The sequence below is a fragment of the Ctenopharyngodon idella genome, chromosome 20 (assembly GCF_019924925.1).
Source record: "Ctenopharyngodon idella isolate HZGC_01 chromosome 20, HZGC01, whole genome shotgun sequence".
Taxonomy (NCBI): domain Eukaryota; kingdom Metazoa; phylum Chordata; class Actinopteri; order Cypriniformes; family Xenocyprididae; genus Ctenopharyngodon; species Ctenopharyngodon idella.
Window position 1 is genome coordinate 30,978,190 of NC_067239.1, and position 18,258 is coordinate 30,996,447.

General features: G+C 37.8%; 1 protein-coding gene across 2 annotated transcripts in view; it reads right to left on the minus strand.

The window, feature by feature from the left end:
* Window positions 1-18,258, minus strand: part of disp1 (dispatched homolog 1 (Drosophila)) — a 63,694-nt gene that overhangs the window by 5,547 nt on the left and 39,889 nt on the right. For both annotated transcript variants that reach the window (XM_051874023.1, XM_051874024.1), the window contains exons 3-5: window positions 4,481-4,510; window positions 4,175-4,298; window positions 585-712 (exon numbers count right to left, since the gene is read on the minus strand). In XM_051874023.1, coding sequence (XP_051729983.1) covers window positions 585-712; window positions 4,175-4,298; window positions 4,481-4,510 — 282 coding nt within the window. The remainder of the gene's footprint in view (window positions 1-584; window positions 713-4,174; window positions 4,299-4,480; window positions 4,511-18,258) is intronic.

Consider the following 18,258-nt stretch of genomic DNA (forward strand, 5'->3'; position numbering starts at 1 on the left):
ATTATTACTGACAGAGGGCAGGACTGCTGCTGACAGCACATCCTGTTCCACAGACAGGAAGTCTCTTTAATCAGAGGGAGGACGCCGATGCACATGCTGAGACGGAGCCGTGCCATACAGACGCTCATTTTCTTTCAGGACGCTTCTGTCATGATCCATAATCCAACTCACAATGATCCAGATCAGATAAGCCATGATACAGCCAACACACATCTTATTACCAAGCACTGCTATTCAGGAGCAAAAAATGCATTAAAAGTGATTTTCCTGTATTTGGCTGAGCAGTCGTTTGGGTGGCCCACCAATATATTAGATTTCTCTAATAGATAAAATAAGTAAGCTTGACCAAGATTTATTGTGGGTTGATGTGCTGATTTTTGCAAAGTGCATTAAAGATACATATTTGCAAAACATAAAGGTCAAGTCCCCTACTGCAAAACCAAAATCCTGCAGACACTGCAATCCCTTAACAATTTCAGCCAATCCTGGCCTGAGTTCTGATCCTCACATCATTCATCTAGTGTTGTTCTGGATGTATATAAACAGGAAAATATGGTTATCAGATAAGAAATGGACTCCGTTACCTTTTGGCCTGCTCATCTGCGTATTTGAAGGGGTAGTTGGCCAGCGTTGCCTTGTATCCTGTGTTTTTCACCATGTTGTTCCATGTCACAAGTCGCTGGCCTATTGCGGTGCCCCTCGGTTCAAATCCCTAATAAGACAAATGACAACAAATCTTCACTCAAACTGCCCATATATGTGTCGTTCATCTAAGGCAGGACATTTTTCCATCAGGATTTGATGATCCCAATAAGACCAGGGATGTTAATTAATTTGAATTACTATAGAATTTATGAAAGGTTTATTTAAAAAAAAGTTCCAAAAAGAACCATGGCAAAAGAAGCATTGCAGCACGTTTTTGAAAACTGTCTATATCCGATAAACACAAAAAATTCAGGATGCACCGAAATGAAAATTCTTGGCCGAAACTTGAGGCACTTGGCCGAAAACTGAAAGCAAAAATAAATAATCAATTAATCAAAGTTTTTTAATAATCAACACTAAAATAGCTAAAACATTTAAATTGCACATAAGGCAGTTTTTATAACAACAGAGTTTTATATTAACAGATTTATTCAATTTATTTATTTATTTATCATTTAATGCCATATCAGCATCAAAGGCTATATTCATGGCAAACTCAAAAGTAATAAAATTTACAAGTCATAATAAAAATAACATTTCAATTAATTGTATACAATCATTTAACAATATTATATATATATATATATATATATACAGTGGGTACGGAAAGTATTCAGACCCCCTTAAATTTTTCACTCTTTGTTATATTGCAGCCATTTGCTAAAATCATTTAAGTTCATTTTTTTTCCTCAATAATGTACACACAGCACCCCATATTGACAGAAAAACACAGAATTGTTGACATTTTTGCAGATTTATTAAAAAAGAAAAACTGAAATATCACATGGTCCTAAGTATTCAGACCCTTTGCTGTGACACTCATATATTTAACTCAGGTGCTGTCCATTTCTTCTGATCATCCTTGAGATGGTTCTACACCTTCATTTGAGTCCAGCTGTGTTTGATTATACTGATTGGACTTGATTAGGAAAGCCACACACCTGTCTATATAAGACCTTAAAGCTCACAGTGCATGTCAGAGCAAATGAGAATCATGAGGTCAAAGGAACTGCCTGAAGAGCTCAGAGACAGAATTGTGGCAAGGCACAGATCTGGCCAAGGTTACAAAAAAATTTCTGCTGCACTTAAGGTTCCTAAGAGCACAGTGGCCTCCATAATCCTTAAATGGAAGACATTTGGGACGACCAGAACCCTTCCTAGAGCTGGCCGTCCGGCCAAACTGAGCTATCGGGGGAGAAGAGCCTTGGTGAGAGAGGTAAAGAAGAACCCAAAGATCACTGTGGCTGAGCTCCAGAGATGCAGTCGGGAGATGGGAGAAAGTTGTAGAAAGTCAACCATCACTGCAGCCCTCCACCAGTCGGGGCTTTATGGCAGAGTGGCCCGACGGAAGCCTCTCCTCAGTGCAAGACACATGAAAGCCCGCATGGAGTTTGCTAAGATGGTGAGAAATAAGATTCTCTGGTCTGATGAGACCAAGATAGAACTTTTTGGCCTAAATTCTAAGTGGTATGTGTGGAGAAAACCAGGCACTGCTCATCACCTGTCCAATACAGTCCCAACAGTGAAGCATGGTGGTGGCAGCATCATGCTGTGGGGGTGTTTTTCAGCTGCAGGGACAGGACGACTGGTTGCAATCGAGGGAAAGATGAATGCGGCCAAGTACAGGGATATCCTGGACGAAAACCTTCTCCAAAGTGCTCAGGACCTCAGACTAGGCCGAAGGTTTACCTTCCAACAAGACAATGACCCTAAGCACACAGCTAAAATAACGAAGGAGTGGCTTCACAACAACTCCGTGACTGTTCTTGAATGGCCCAGCCAGAGCCCTGACTTAAACCCAATTGAGCATCTCTGGAGAGACCTAAAAATGGCTGTCCACCAACGTTTACCATCCAACCTGACAGAACTGGAGAGGATCTGCAAGGAGGAATGGCAGAGGATCCCCAAATCCAGGTGTGAAAAACTTGTTCCATCTTTCCGAAAAAGACTCATGGCTGTATTAGTTTAAAAGGGTGCTTCTACTAAATACTGAGCAAAGGGTCTGAATACTTAAGACCATGTGATATTTCAGTTTTTCTTTTTTAATAAATCTGCAAAAATGTCAACAATTCTGTGTCTTTCTGTCAATATGGGGTGCTGTGTGTACATTAATGAGGAAAAAAAAATAAACTTAAATGATTTCAGCAAATGGCTGCAATATAACAAAGAGTGAAAAATTTAAGGGGGTCTGAATACTTTCCGTACCCACTGTATATATATATATATATAAGTAGACATACTGACCCGGACAATCTAAGGTCGAAAAGGAAGTTAAAACGGTGCAATTTGCAATGGACGCAGACGAAATGATCTGTCCGCTTACATGGGAGACGCAAATGCATGTATCCGATTCATATTCATTTCCACATATGAATGAGGCCTGAAACCGATCTGAGAATATCGCAACCCATGTGCCTTTTTCCTGCTTACACGTTTGTGGGTCATATCCGATCTGTGCCACATGGGAGGAAAAAAATCTGAATTGGGTCACTTGAATGTTAATGCGGCCTTAAACTGTTTTGTTCACTAATTTCTACGGAGCCCTGCATGTGACTTGCAAGAAAAAAAAAGTAAATTGTGTGATTTAGTATTTTCATTTCCGCAATTTGCTAATCGTCGTGCAGACGATGTACAATTTTGCTTCCTCAATTTGCTGATTTACAAAATTGCACAGACGATTTACTATTTCATTTCCTCGATTTGCTAAATTGTGGACAATTTACTATTTCGTTTCCTTGATTTGCTAAATCGTGCGGACGATTTAATATTTCGTTTCCTCGATTTGCTAAATTGTGGACAATTTACTATTTCGTTTCCTTGATTTGCTAAATCGTGTGGACGATTTAATATTTCATTTCCTCGATTTGCTAAATTGTGCAGACGATTTACTATTACGATTTCTGCCATTTGCTAAATTGTGCGGACAATTTACTATTTCATTTCCTAGATTTACTAAATTGCGCAGACGATTTACTATTTCGTTCCCTTGATGTGCTAAATTGTGTGGACAATTTACTATTTCGTTCCCTCGATTTGCTAATTGTGCGGACAATTTCATTTCTTCGATTTGCTAAATTGTGTGGACAATTTACTATTTCGTTCCCTCGATTTGCTAATTGTGCGGACAATTTCATTTCTTCGATTTGCTAATTGTGCGGACAATTTCATTTCTTCGATTTGCTAAATTGTGTGGACAATTTACTATTTCGTTCCCTCGATTTGCTTAATTGTGCGGACAATTTGCCATTTCATTTCTTCGATTTATAAATTGTGTGCATGATTTAGCAAATCGAGGGAACAAAATAGTAAATCGTCCACATGATTTAGCCTACTTTTTTCTGCATGTCATGTGCAGGGCTCCGTAGATTTCAGTCCACCAAAACCATTCTGAAAATAGCCGTTTCAGCTGAAAATTTTCGGTAGCTGGAATTTCGTTGCATCCCTACAAAAAAATATTCCTCAGGCTCACCTGCAGTGGATTTGAGAAGTCAGGCAGGTCGGGCACGAGGATACCAACCAGGGCACAAACCACGATGAGAACGGTACACACCCCCAACACCACCACCGGCCAATCAGCAATGAGCTCCGCATAACTGCAATTGAGAACATTTAATCACACATTTAACACATATTACCATTTAAAATTCATGCAAAACAATTAAGTAATAAAATAAAGATTTAAAAAGTATTTAAATTAATAATTTTAAATAACTTTGTAATAATTTATCAAACAAAAAAATATACTAAATTATAATAAATTCAACGGTGAGCTTACCTTTTGGGAAAACGGAAAGGCCTTGGAGGGCTGAAAGACAAAAGTAAAAAGCATAAATCAATTAGATTTAAGAGCCAAACAGTGGATTAAAAACTACCTGTGTGGAGAGACATGTTTTTTCATGAAAGTGTATTTTTAACCAACTGCACACTGTATGAGGTCTAGATCTCTCCGTTCAAACACGCATTCCTGTGGGGAAATCACAGCTGTCTCCAAGTTTCTTCTTGCTGCTTTTTTTGAATCAAAACCATCATGGATGTTCATATTAGAGGCTCTCACACCAAAACGCATCACCGTGCACTCAATGCACAGCTGTTCACAATCAGCAACCTTCACGCATATATGTCATATATCGATCATATAATGGCCTACACACAGGTGCACTACTGAGACAAAAGCCTGGTCTGGTGCGGGATGAGTTACATATGAGCAACAGTAATAATGGTGCTTGCCTAAACAAACATAACTAATAACAAATCATAAGACAGGCCATCTTTGAAGGCAACCAATATTGCTATATTACATAGTGATGGGAGCAGTAGGGTCACAGGGCCAAGAGGTGGCTGTAATTTTCTTCCTCGTCGTCTTAAAAGGGAATCCATGGAATGCTATAATTAGTGGTTGCTATGGCACTGGGAGGCACAGATGAACAAAAGCCATTGGCAAGAATTTTTCACCACAGGGCGACTTCTAGAGCGGCCGTAAATCCCTTTGAAAGTTCAACGGACACGTTAATACAACAACCAGATGTTGCAACCACTCAGACTTTGAAGCATCTGCATATTGGGCTCAAGGTGAGTCCCATTAGGCTTTAAAAACAGAGGTATGTGTCCTTCTCCGTGCAATCAGAGAGAAGTACATGCAGACAGCCGATAATCAAATAACCAAACCCAAAAGTAAATAACGAGGACCAGATTTCCTCCACTTCCTGTGTTAACGCAGCGAGGACAAGGAAAAAAAAAACCAATCCAATGATTTATAAAGTGCGCTATCAGCGAACGCTCCATGTTTGGGCCACAGACTGTGGAATTCAAGGGCGTGAATGAGAGATGGTCCAAAATGGAATAACGTTTGTGAGATATCGGGATGGATTATTCGACTGGAGTGCAACAGTTCTTGAATGCTATTTGGGAGTTTCCCCCTGTGTGATTTCATATTTGGATGTGTGCAACTTTTGTTCTCTGGTTAGCCAGAAAAGAAAAAGAAATGAGTATAGTTCAGTATTTTAGTATAGCATATCCAAAATCTTTACTTGTTTTCTATGTGTTCTGAAAAAATGTGGAATTCAATCTTCTCATTTCATGTTTTTTTTAAATAGTGCATCTAAAAAAAATTACAATTTTATAACATCACAACAGCATGGTTTTCTGCATCACTCACTGCGTGGAGAAATGTTGTTTTAAGAACTAACAAATGTTTATAGCTAAGGAGGTTAAATACTGAAGAAAATACAGGGCAGTGGGTCAAACAACAGTGTGGTGACGGGATGAAATGGTAGCGGAGGGAGCGAGGGTCAGAGGTCAAAGAAGGAAGATGGAAAAATGTGTGGAGTCTCGGAAGAGAGAAAACACCACAAAACATTCAAGCTCAGTCAAGTACATGCACACTTGATGATCTACTGCCTGACCTTCTCAGCTGTTAAACCCTCTGGTGCTCTACGTCATTTCTGACCGAAAAATATTGTGGTTGTTTTTTGATTTTTTACTTCATTGTAATGGTACGAAATATCACAAAGGTTTTGGCACTTGCTAAGTAAACACACACAAAAAATCATGGACTTGATTAGAAAAAGTAAAATTCTCCTGAAAAAAAAAAAAAAAAAAATTGGTCAAAAATGTGCGCATTGGAAATGAATGGGAAACAGATTTCATCTAGTGGAAGCGTTTGGTACTGCGCTCAAACAAAATCTTACTGAAAGCTCATTTTTTGAGATATCAAGTTCAAATTTGGAACACAACTTGTTTAGATTTATGACTTTGATTTTCTCACAGTTTTAGAGCAAAATGTGTTATATAAACATTAAATATAGTATTTTAGTGCATTTTTCATAACAATAAGCATAAAATTCTATAAGTTTAAGTTAACTTTCTAAAACGTTTTTCAAGTCAGCAATAATCTGCCAAGTGTTGTCTTTAAAAAGAGACCAAATTTTTAAGATTTATGACAGTTTAAGTTTAGTTTATGCTCAAAAAGTGAAAAAATGGATTATAACTACTGCATAAATATGATTTAGTACCATAAAATCCCATAAAAATAAAAAACATTCAATAAAAAAGCATTATCTAACTAAAATAGTACATTCATTTCATTTAGAAAGGTCATTTTTGACAGCCACGTGAGCAACACCAAAGGGTTAAGAGAAATCCAAGAAAAAGTGCTGCATAACACTGACATATTTAGATCTGTACTGAATATCGCCAAATATTGAAAACTATCAAGATATGATTATGTAAGCCATCTATTCAAAAAGTTTTGGGTCAGTAAGATTTATTTATTTATTTATTTTTTTTTAAGATATTAACACTTATTCAGCGAGGATGATTTAAATTGATCAAAAGCGACAGTGTAGTAACAATGTTTTTGACTCAGGTCTTCATTCAGGTTTTTAAATTGTTTACTGAAAGGGAAACAAAAGTAAAGTCCAGTTAATAACTGTGTTTTTCCATCTTTCTTTCATTTCGTAAAGGAAATGTCAATTCCTAAAGACGCCTAAATGCAGTCCAATAGAAAAACAGTAAAAAAGGGGGTACTCAACGAATGTACTTAAATAAACCGAAAAAAATGTAAATATCATCTACTCAAGCATTTATGCTTTTAGTGTTAAATTTTAATTATTCAAATTATGGCTCTTACAGACAAATGTTACAAAACATCCATTTTTTAAAAAATGCTGTTCTTTTGAACTTTGTTCATCAAAGAATCCTGAAAGAAATGCATCATGCTTTCCACAAAAATATGAAGCAGCAAAACTGTTTTCAACACTGATAATAATGAGCAGCAAATCAGCATATTAAAATGATTTCTGAAGGATCATGTGACACTGAAGACTGGAGTAATGATGCTGAAAATTCTTAAAATAGATTAAAATATATAAATGCAGCCTTGGTGAGCAAAACACTGCAAATCAGAATTATCTTCAGGCTGAAATTTAAAATGTTTACAGCTTTTATTTGGCTTTACTGTAACTATAATAGCAACAGCTGAGAACAAACCCAAACGCACACATGTGAATGACATGCACACATGTGCAGAAATGGAGAAGGCTCAATCCACGAGCGCTGCGAGGTCTAGAGGTCAACGCCTGATATCTCCACATTCTTTGCTTTGACATATGTGGATATATGGACTCCAGGCAGGGAGGCTGGATTTCAACACTGTGGCAAACAGTTACAAGCTGTCCAAGAAACATCTTCATTATCTACTGGCCTCCTACTGCAAGTATTCGACAGCTTAAGTGCCAAACTACGAAATGCAGAACAAATGACGCTTTGAATAATATGATGAATTGCGATTCCTGTGAGAAATCAGGGGTGATTAACACATTTCTTGGCACTTAAATTTAACATAAATTGGGCAAAATGCATCAAAATTTGCTGTGGCATAAATGCCCAAATAAAGTACTAAACTCAAGTGTAAAAGATATTTTGTGAATTAAAGGGTACCTATAATGCCCCTTTCACAAGATGTAATATAAGTCTCTGGTGTCTCCAGAATGTGTCTGTGAAGTTTCAGCTCAAAATACCCCACAGATCATTTATTATAGCTTGTCAAATTTGCCCCTATTTGGATGTGAGCAAAAACACGCCGTTTTTGTGTGTGTCCCTTTAAATGCAAATGAGCTGCTGCTCCCGGCCCCCTTTCCAGAAGAGGGCGGAGCTTTAACAGCTCACGCTTCGATTGCTCAACAACAACAAAGCTGGAGAATCTCACGCAGCCAAAACAACGATTGTTAGTAATGATGTTAAAAAAGTGAAATCATAATCAACCACCCCTTTAAAGATTATTTAGCTTTGGTTAACTAGCACCTCTAATAAATGTCTGTTAATGTAAATGTTCAGCTCTGTTGCATAGTGTGATTTAGTTAAGGCAAAAACAACTATTACCATCACTCATATTTGAAGAAACCTCCAACCATCATGTTAGAAACATAATGAAACGAATGATTTTCATCGCCACAGACCAGTAGTTCTTGTACATTCATTTCAATTATGAATATAAATCTATGAATCATAAGGGATTTATCAATCCTGATCCACTTTTTGATTACTACAATGATTCTTTAGTGCTTTTGATGAAGAAATAGTTGAAAAATTGCCAAGATCAAGGGTTCATTTCCCAGTGAATCCATGAACCAATAAATAAAATGTATACCTTGAATGCAATGCAAGTCATTTTGGATAAAGGTGTCTGCCAAATGCATAAACTAATGTAAAATAATACATGCATGAAAAAAAAAATATATAGTTTTATGTATTAAATAAATGCAATAAAAATATGGGTTTATGTATTCAACAAACCAAATATTGATGATCAACCAACTCAACTCAAAAAGTTAAAATGTCATCCTTGAAGTGAAACACAATTGTTTTAAAGAAATAAAGTTCAGTTCATGTTTGTAGACTAAGTGTTGCACTTTTTTCTAGCGTTTACGTATTCAAAAACAATCTGCCATTCATTCAATTTTTATAAAACTCATCTGAGTACCTTTCAAGGGACTGATTAAACTCTTATAAGACTAAACACATGAAGTGTTTGATTCACTAAAAAGAAATGACTCATAAGACTCTTTATTCAAGAGTTGTTTGGACTATACTAGTCGCTGTATGTTTTGAATGTGTTAAAAAGAATTGCCTTTTGGAATCGAATTACACTATTCTGTTCCACTATTTAAAAAGAAATGGAACTCCAGCGGGAGTTATTCTTCCGGGAACAAATATTCCTCATTTAAATAATTCATACGCAGAATAAAGGGGCGGGGCCTGGTTGAGTTAGTTAGTAGTGTGTTGAAACTGGCAATTATAGTAAGGGGCGTGACATTTCCCAAACATGCTCAAAGCGCTTGTCCAATCACAACACACTGGTCCAGCCGACCAATCAGAACACATTGTGCTTTTCAGAAGGCGGGGCTTCAGAGACAGGAACTAAACAGAGCGATACTGATAGACTGGGAAGAGAGGAGCTGCAACAATGGAGAATATGAGGAAAATAATGAACATGAAAACCTGTTCTAGTAGAGCCCAAAAACATCAAGACTGAAAAAGAGCATAATAGGTGCCCTTTGAGAATCATTTCATTCAACTCTTAGAGTGCGTGAATAGCAACATAGACTCTGCTTTGATATCAAGCATGTCTAGACATGGGCCAAACTCATTTAGCAAGCGGCACACCGCAGGCAGAGTTCTTTGTTTGCGTACAATATCATGATGCAGCTTCAGCAAACATCAGACAGGCAAAAAGCTTGATTGAGAATTCAAAGGTTGAGCTTGATTCTCTCACTAAATTCAGGTTCTTTGTAGGCCACAGGATCTTCTCAGCAACAAGTTCACGACCCCAGACGCAAAGCCAGACAGTACTGGTGTTTTTCTCATGAGTCTTAGAGGAGGGTGTGGGATTCAAGGTAGAAAGAAGGTTTTGAGTGTGAATGAGAGAGGAAAACACAACCAGGACGAGAGGAAATGAAAGGTGAAGGCAGGAAATTTGCAGAGACAGGTAAGAGAGCGAGACTTTGAGAGATGCCAAGACAGATAGACGGGACTTCTATGGAAAATTCCTTACTGGATCTTAGGGGCTGCACATTTAATCGAAATGAAGCAGAAATCTTGATATGGTTCAGTGCAATTAAACAGGTCCTTGATTTTGATTTCACTTTTTTTAACTTTAGTTAGTGTGTAATGTTGCTGTTTGAGCATAAACAACATCTGCAAAGTTACAACGCTCAAAGTTTAATACAAAGGGAGATATTTTCTTTCACAGAAATCGCTTTTTAAGGACTACAACGAGCTTCTTCCCGGGTTAGTGACATCACAAACCCTAAAATTTACATAAACCCCGCCCCCGAGAACACGCGACAAAGGCTGTGAGGCCATGTTGGGCTGCTTTAGAGAAGAGGAAGAGTTGTTGTAGTAGAGTGTTGCTGACATGCCGTCATTTTACGCCGGACTGCTTCACAAACGAGGGTCAATTCAACGCTGGATTTGCACAAAAGATTAACATGTGTTAGTCGATGAGTTGAATCAACTCCACAGCAACTACATAAATTTATCCACTAACCATTCAGAAACGTCCAGTTTCATTCTAAAAGTTGTAACTTCTTCCTGAGTCTCTCCATCAGTGTCGACTCCGGTTTGAACAATGTAAGGCTGAACACCGTTACTGACAATCCTCATTTTGGCTACGTGAGATTCTCCAGCTTTGTTGTTGTTGAGCAAACAAAGCGTGAGCTGTTAAAGCTCCGCCCTCTTCTGGAAAGGGGGCCGGGAGCAGCAGCTCATTTGCATTTAAAGGGACACACACAAAAACGGTGTGTTTTTGCTCACACCCGAATAGGGGCAAATTTGACAAGCTATAATAAATGATCTGTGGGGTATTTTGAGCTGAAACTTCAAAGACACATTCTGGAGACACCAGAGACTTATATTACATCTTGTATTATGGGTCCCCTTTAAATAATAGCAAAGGCTGCAGTTTGATTAAATATATGCGCTGCGTGTGTCAGAGTGAAGCACGGCACTGTGTTCTTTTACACGCAAGCAGCTCATGATCTGGTGTGTTCAGCGTCTCGATTCACAATAAATGTCACTCCAGACAAACCTGCTCTGATTTTGGGACACTTATAAACATGCACTTGAAAATGCAACATGATCATCTTCCCAAATTTGTAATGAGAAGCGTTTAATCAACAAAGGAGAAGCTCCCTGCCGTTTTCTATCAAAATAAAAGCTTAATGTTTGAAAATTAATACTAACTTAAATATTAGTATTGCAATTTTGCAATTGCAACCATGTCCTAACCATGTGTGACATGATGTACTGCTTTAAAACAAGAAGCTTTAAGGACTGTTCACACCAAGAACAATAAGTATAACGATAACTATAATAGCGTCCACACCAGCGGATGATATCATTCTCTTTATTATTTACTCTGCAGTTTTTCCATCTGCTGCTTAAAATCTCAAGCTCTTTAAAGTCTGGTGGATTCTGATTGGCTGTCATTGTTTTTAATCATTCATCAGCTGGAAAAAAAATGTTCTTCAAGTGATTCTAACAATATTGTTTTCTCTTAATACTAAAGATTCTGTAAAAGTTGCATACCTGTGCACTCAACTATTAGACACCAGGATGAAAACCCTGGGCTAACTGTACATGCTGTGACGGTTCCTGATGAAACATTTTTTAATAAAGCCACGATTTATTAGAAGTGGACTAAAAACGTTCTAGTGCAATTGCTGCAAGGATCTTCTCTTTGATCAGGATAATAATAACTGCACCTGTAGCGTTAGCATCAAATACAAGACGCTCCCAGATCGACTTAATACATTCCAGCTGTTCCCTCACCCTTCTACAGGCTTCAATCTGTTTAGTAAACGAGAATAAGCAAGCTAGACATCGGCCTAATTTGAGGTTATGACTGGGTCCTGCTTGCTCGGTGTCTTTGATCATGGTTTATGGGATCAGGTGGGCTTTGATCTTCACTGGGCATCTTCACCAGCTCTAAGGGTTCCTCACGCACCCTATACACGAACAGACTCAAGATGCATCAACTGTAATTGTTTCATTCATGCTAGCGTGCAGCTCAGACACACATGCACCTCTTGACCTTGCATTGCATGCAAAACAACATTCAAAAGCTAAAAACCTGAGCAGAACCTGACAAGACCTCTTAAAAGTAGTTTTCAAAGCGGACCCAAAACTTTGACATTTATGCATGCAATGAATAATGGAATAAAACTGCTTATGGCACCATTTAGCTAAAAAAACATCCTTTGGCCGGTGCTAAAATGCAATTGAGCTGCCAAAAGTAATGTTGAAGTAAGTGGAGTGGCGGTATGGTAGATCAGGAGCACCGAGGGGGTTTGGAAACCCTGGTTCCGCTCGGCTGCATGTGTTCCTGTTTGGAGTGCAGAGCAAACTTTGGAGCTAAAGCGAGACCGGTCAGGGATTAAACGCTTGTAGTGTTTGTGTATCAATCTTTCCAGGGCTGTGACACATTCAGAAAACAAATGACAGCATTAATAAAGCTTTTAAGCAAAACTCAACATCCAAAACACCAAGAGAAAAAGTGTAGCTTAAGGCTGGACACCTTTTTTTCCCAACAAGTTGTGGAAACCAGTTAATTGTGGTTTTATCATCAGAATATGACAAAGACTTGCTAAAAAGGTAAAAATTTCACAAATTAGGCCTAATATTACATATGTTTTGTCTCTTAGAAATGCATATTTGACAGTAGCAGTAGCTTGAGTTGAGATGCAGATGTAAATTTATGCTCATTAACAAAAACAGGAACATTTTTTTTTTAAACTTTAGTTAGTGTGTAATGTTGCTGTTTGAGTATAAACAACATCTGCAAAGTTATGACTCTCAAAGTTCAACGCAAAGGGAGATATTTTCTTTTAAAGAATTCTGTTTAAGGACTACAACAAACTTTCAAGATTAGTGACAACACAAACCCCAAAATTTACATAAACCCCGCCCCCGAAAACACGCAACAAAGGGGGCGAGGCCATGTTATGCTGCTTTAGAGAAGAGGAAGAGTTGTTGTAGTAGAGTGTTGTTACCATGCCGTCATTTTACTCCGGACTGCTTCACAAACGACGGTCAATTCAACGCTGGATTTGCACAAAAGATTAACATGACGGCACATGCTAGTCGATGAGTTGAATCAACTCCACAGCAACTACATAAATTTATCCACTAACCATTCAGAAACGTCCAGTTTCATTCTAAATGTTGTAACTTCTTCCTGAGTCTCTCCATCAGTGTCCGACTCCAGTCTGAACAATGTAAGGATGAACACTTTCGTCATTTTGTCTGCGTGAGATTCTCCAGCTTTGTTGTTGTTGTTGAGCAACCGAAGCGTGAGCTGTTAAAGCTCTGCCCTCTTCTGGAAAGGGGGCCGGGAGCAGCAGCTCATTTGCATTTAAAGGGACACACACAAAAACGGCGTGTTTTTGCTCACACCCAAATAGGGGCAAATTTGACAAGCTATAATAAATGATCTGTGGGGTATTTTGAGCTGAAACTTCACAGACACATTCTGGAGACACCAGAGACTTAAATTACATGTTGAGAAAGGGCCATTATAGGTCCAATTTAATACATTTAATATCTATATGAATAATATAATCAAATTCAATATGAATATCCCACATACAATAAAATTCAATATGAATATTCCACATACCATGGTTTCAGTTAGTTTTCCAACAGTAAACCCATGGTAAATGTTGGTGATTTGTGGATTGAAAAGCCTTCTAGCTGTATCGTTGTGGCTCAATGTTTCTCCTGTTGTTGAGAATGTCAGTATGTTTCATCTGGCTATAAACTAGTATAATTTTCGGGTTTGTACGGAAGAACTCTGCAGCAAACTCGACCGCTTGTTACTGGATCTCTTGATCAAGATCACGTGATCAAGACGGTCGGTTGAGAATTCGCTTGCATTCAATGATTAGATAAATCGCAGGTGTCAAAATCAGAATTCAAGTTAAGGAGATTGAGAGACATGAGCTAAACAGTTGTTGTTCCTGATAACATGTAAAGGCTTCTCAAAATGACACCCTGAAATTGAGAACACAAAGATCATTTTCAGGCTAGTTGGCTGGTTGGGGCTTGCAGCTGTCACACACACACATACACACACACACACACACAAACAAAGCTCTGCATGTTTCATGAATATCTTCCAAGTCTGGCTGTCCTGCAACAAAGAACTGGAAGCTTCATGTGATTCTTTAAACACTGGGAGAAATTTATCAAAGTTTCTGTTTGACATTGATTAAACATCTTCCTGAAAAGGAACTGGAAAAGCTGACTGAAGCATCTGTTGACTTACGCAGTCTTAACCAGGCACGACAAGACAAGTTTCCTCTCTTAAGCATTGTTTCTGTCCTAAGTGAAAGTGGTAATGCTGAAAAAAATCAGCCAATCAGAACATATCTGATGTTTAATTAGCAGCTGAGGGGAGCAGAAACTAACTGACCAACAAAATGTCATTCGCACATCCAAATCTCACACTCGCTTCATCGTGTTGCACCTGGTTAGGGCAGGGTGGGAAATGCAGAAGAAAAGTTCTGGTCAGGTAAATGAAGCGTGTCAGAAAAGGTTAAACATGTGACATGAACCCAGATGGCTACATGTCAGCTCCCTTTTTTTCAGTCAACAAAAACAATCAATCATTCCTCAGGTGGAAGATCAGCTGCCGTCAGTCTCTGCTGCATCATTCCTGGACATCCTGCAGCTACTATGACAATTAGAGAGGCACAATATATCACCAAACCATATTGGTTACGGCCAATTTTTGCAAATTTATCAGCTAGAGATGTTAATATCACAGTCTCAACATGCTCAAATAATGATTATTAACCAGTTTGTGTGATATACATGTGTCTATTACTAAAACTTGCAATATGCTAATATATATATAGCTTTATATATGCTAAAAATTATAGCTTATTTTAGGTATATCATATATATATATATATATATATATATATATATATATATATATATATATATATATATATATATATATATATAATATACATAATACTAAAATTCTTAAAATAGCAATATAAAAAGTAAAAAGTAAATAAATAATGCATAATAATGCCTCTTTTATGTTTATTTAGCCATTTTTTTTCCTGTTTCAGTAGTGTTTTATATTTATATATATATATATATATATACACACACACACATATACATACACACACACACGATTCAATGTCCATAAGCCATTTTTATCTACAGTTTATAATCTAAATAAACAGCTAACTACTATATATATATATATATATATATATATATATATATATATATATATATATATATATATATATATATTGTAGTTAGCTATTTATTTAGATGCTAAAAACAAACAAACAAAAAAAAACTACCATAAAAATCTATATAAATAGTAAGTAAATAAATCTTTATTTAGCTACAGTATCTCACAGAAGTGAGTACACCCCTAAGTAAAAATGTCCAATTAGCCAATGTGTCAATGTGTGCCCAATTAGCCATTTTCTCTCCCCGGTGTCATGTGACTCATTAGTGTTACAAGGTCTCAGGTGTGAATGGGGAGCAGGTGTGTTAAATTTGGTGTTATCGCTCTCACTCTCTCATACTGGTCACTGGAAGTTCAACATGGCACCTCATGGCAAAGAACTCTCTGAGGATGTGAAAAAAAGAATTGTTGCTCCACATAAAGATGGCGTAGGCTATAAGAAGATTGCCAAGAACCTGAAACTGAGCTGCAGCACGGTGGCCAAGACCATACAGCGGTTTAACAGGACAGGTTCCACTCAGAACAGGCCTCGCCATGGTCGACCAAAGAAGTTGAGTGCACGTGCTCAGCGTCATATCCAGAGGTTGTGTTTGTCAGTGCTCAGACCAAACGGCGCACACTGCATCAAATTGGTCTGCATGGCTGTCGTCCCAGAAGGAAGCCTCTTCTAAAGATGATGCACAAGAAAGCCCGCAAACAGTTTGCTGAAGACAAGCAGACTAAGGAACCATGTCCTGTGGTCTGATGAGACCAAGATAAACTTAATTGGTTCAGATGGTGTCAAGCGTGTGTGGCGGCAACCAGGTGAGGAGTACAAAGACAAATGTGTCTTGCCTACAGTCAAGCATGGTGGTGGGAGTGTCATGGTCTGGGGCTGCATGAGTGCTGCCGGCACTGTACTGTACATGCCAGTATGTACTGTGACATACTGAAGCAGAGCATGATCCCCTCCCTTCGGAGACTGGGCCGCAGGGCAGTATTCCAACATGATAACGACCCCAAACACACCTCCAAGACGACCACTGCCTTGCTAAAGAAGCTGAAGGTACCTAAACCCTATTGAGCATCTGTGGGGCATCCTCAAACGGAAGGTGGAGGAGCGCAAGGTCTCTAACATCCACCAGCTCCGTGATGTCGTCATGGAGGAGTGGAAGAGGACTCCAGTGGCAACCTGTGAAGCTCTGGTGAACTCTATGCCCAAGAGGGTTAAGGCAGTGCTGGAAAATAATGGTGACCACACAAAATATTGACACTTTGGGCCCAATTTGGACATTTTCACTTAGGGGTGTACTCACTTTTGTGGCTAGCGGTTTAGACATTAATGGCTGTGTGTTGAGTTATTTTGAGGGGACAGCAAATTTACACCGTTATACAAGCTGTACACTCACTACTATACATTGTAGCAAAGTGTCATTTCTTCAGTGTTGTCACATGAAAAGATATAATAAAATATTTACAAAAATGTGAGGGGTGTACTCACTTCTGTGAGATACTGTATGTATTATTTCGCTACTTTTATCTATTTATTTGGTTATTTATGTAGCTAAATAGCTAACTAACTATCTATATATAATAATATTTAGCTAAATTAATAATTATTCATTTAAACAAACAAATATAAACAAAACAAAAAAAATAAATATTAATCTAAAGTGTTTCCATCCTGAGTGGCACGTGAGGATAAATGAAGTTCAGAACGCTGCCAACCTCCACAGATCTTTCTCATGTGCTTCCAGATAACAGTGAAGAAAAGTCCAACATCATGACAGCACAATGAGCTTCTCAACCACCCGCTGCTCAAAAAAGAAAGCAGAAAGGCTGCCCAGATTCAAGAAACATCAGATGAATCACACACAGACACGACGTGCATGCGTGATTTCAAATCAGGTGAGATCAAAAGGCTGATGGAGAATCATGGAGGTGATCGTCTGCGTCATTGCCAATTATCCTCAACTTAATCCAGCAGAAACAGATCAAACAGATACTTGACATGCTCCTGTCTGCGTAAAAGATGTTGATTTACAGTGACCCATGTGGTTCCTCTTCATCTCTGACCATCTAAAGCAACCTGCCTCATCAATAAAGTCCAGACCAATACAGCTATAAAGAAGCACAATGTTTGTTTAAAATCCTACTTCCACATGCCTTTACACTGCAGTACAAAAGTTTGGGGTCAGTAAGATAAGTCCAGTTCTCACTATTAACTTGTTTATTAGCATGCATATTAGCAGATATTAATGCAGATATTAAATGTCTTATTATGCATGCGCATATTCTACATCCCACAATCCTACCCAATACCTAAACTTTACAACTACCTTACTAACTATTAATAAGCAGTAATTGGGAGTTTATTGAACAAAAGTCGTAGTTAATAGTTAGTTAATAGTGAGAATTGGACCTTAATCTATTTTTTTTTTTTTTAAGAAATTAATACTTTTATTCAGCAAGGATGCATTAAATTGACTAAAAGTGACACTAAAGACATTTATAATGTTTCAAAAGATTTATATGTCAAATAAATGCTGTACTTTTGAACTTTCTATTCATCGAAGAATCATGATAAATGAAATGTATCACGGTTTCCACAAAAATATGACTGTTTTCAACACTGATAATAATCAGAAATGTTTCTTGAGCAGCAAATCATCATATTAGAATGATTTCTGAAGGATCATGTGACACTGAAGACTGGAGTAATGATGCTGAAAATTCACCTTTGATCACAGGAATAAATGACATTTTACTATATATTCACATAGTAAACAATTCACATT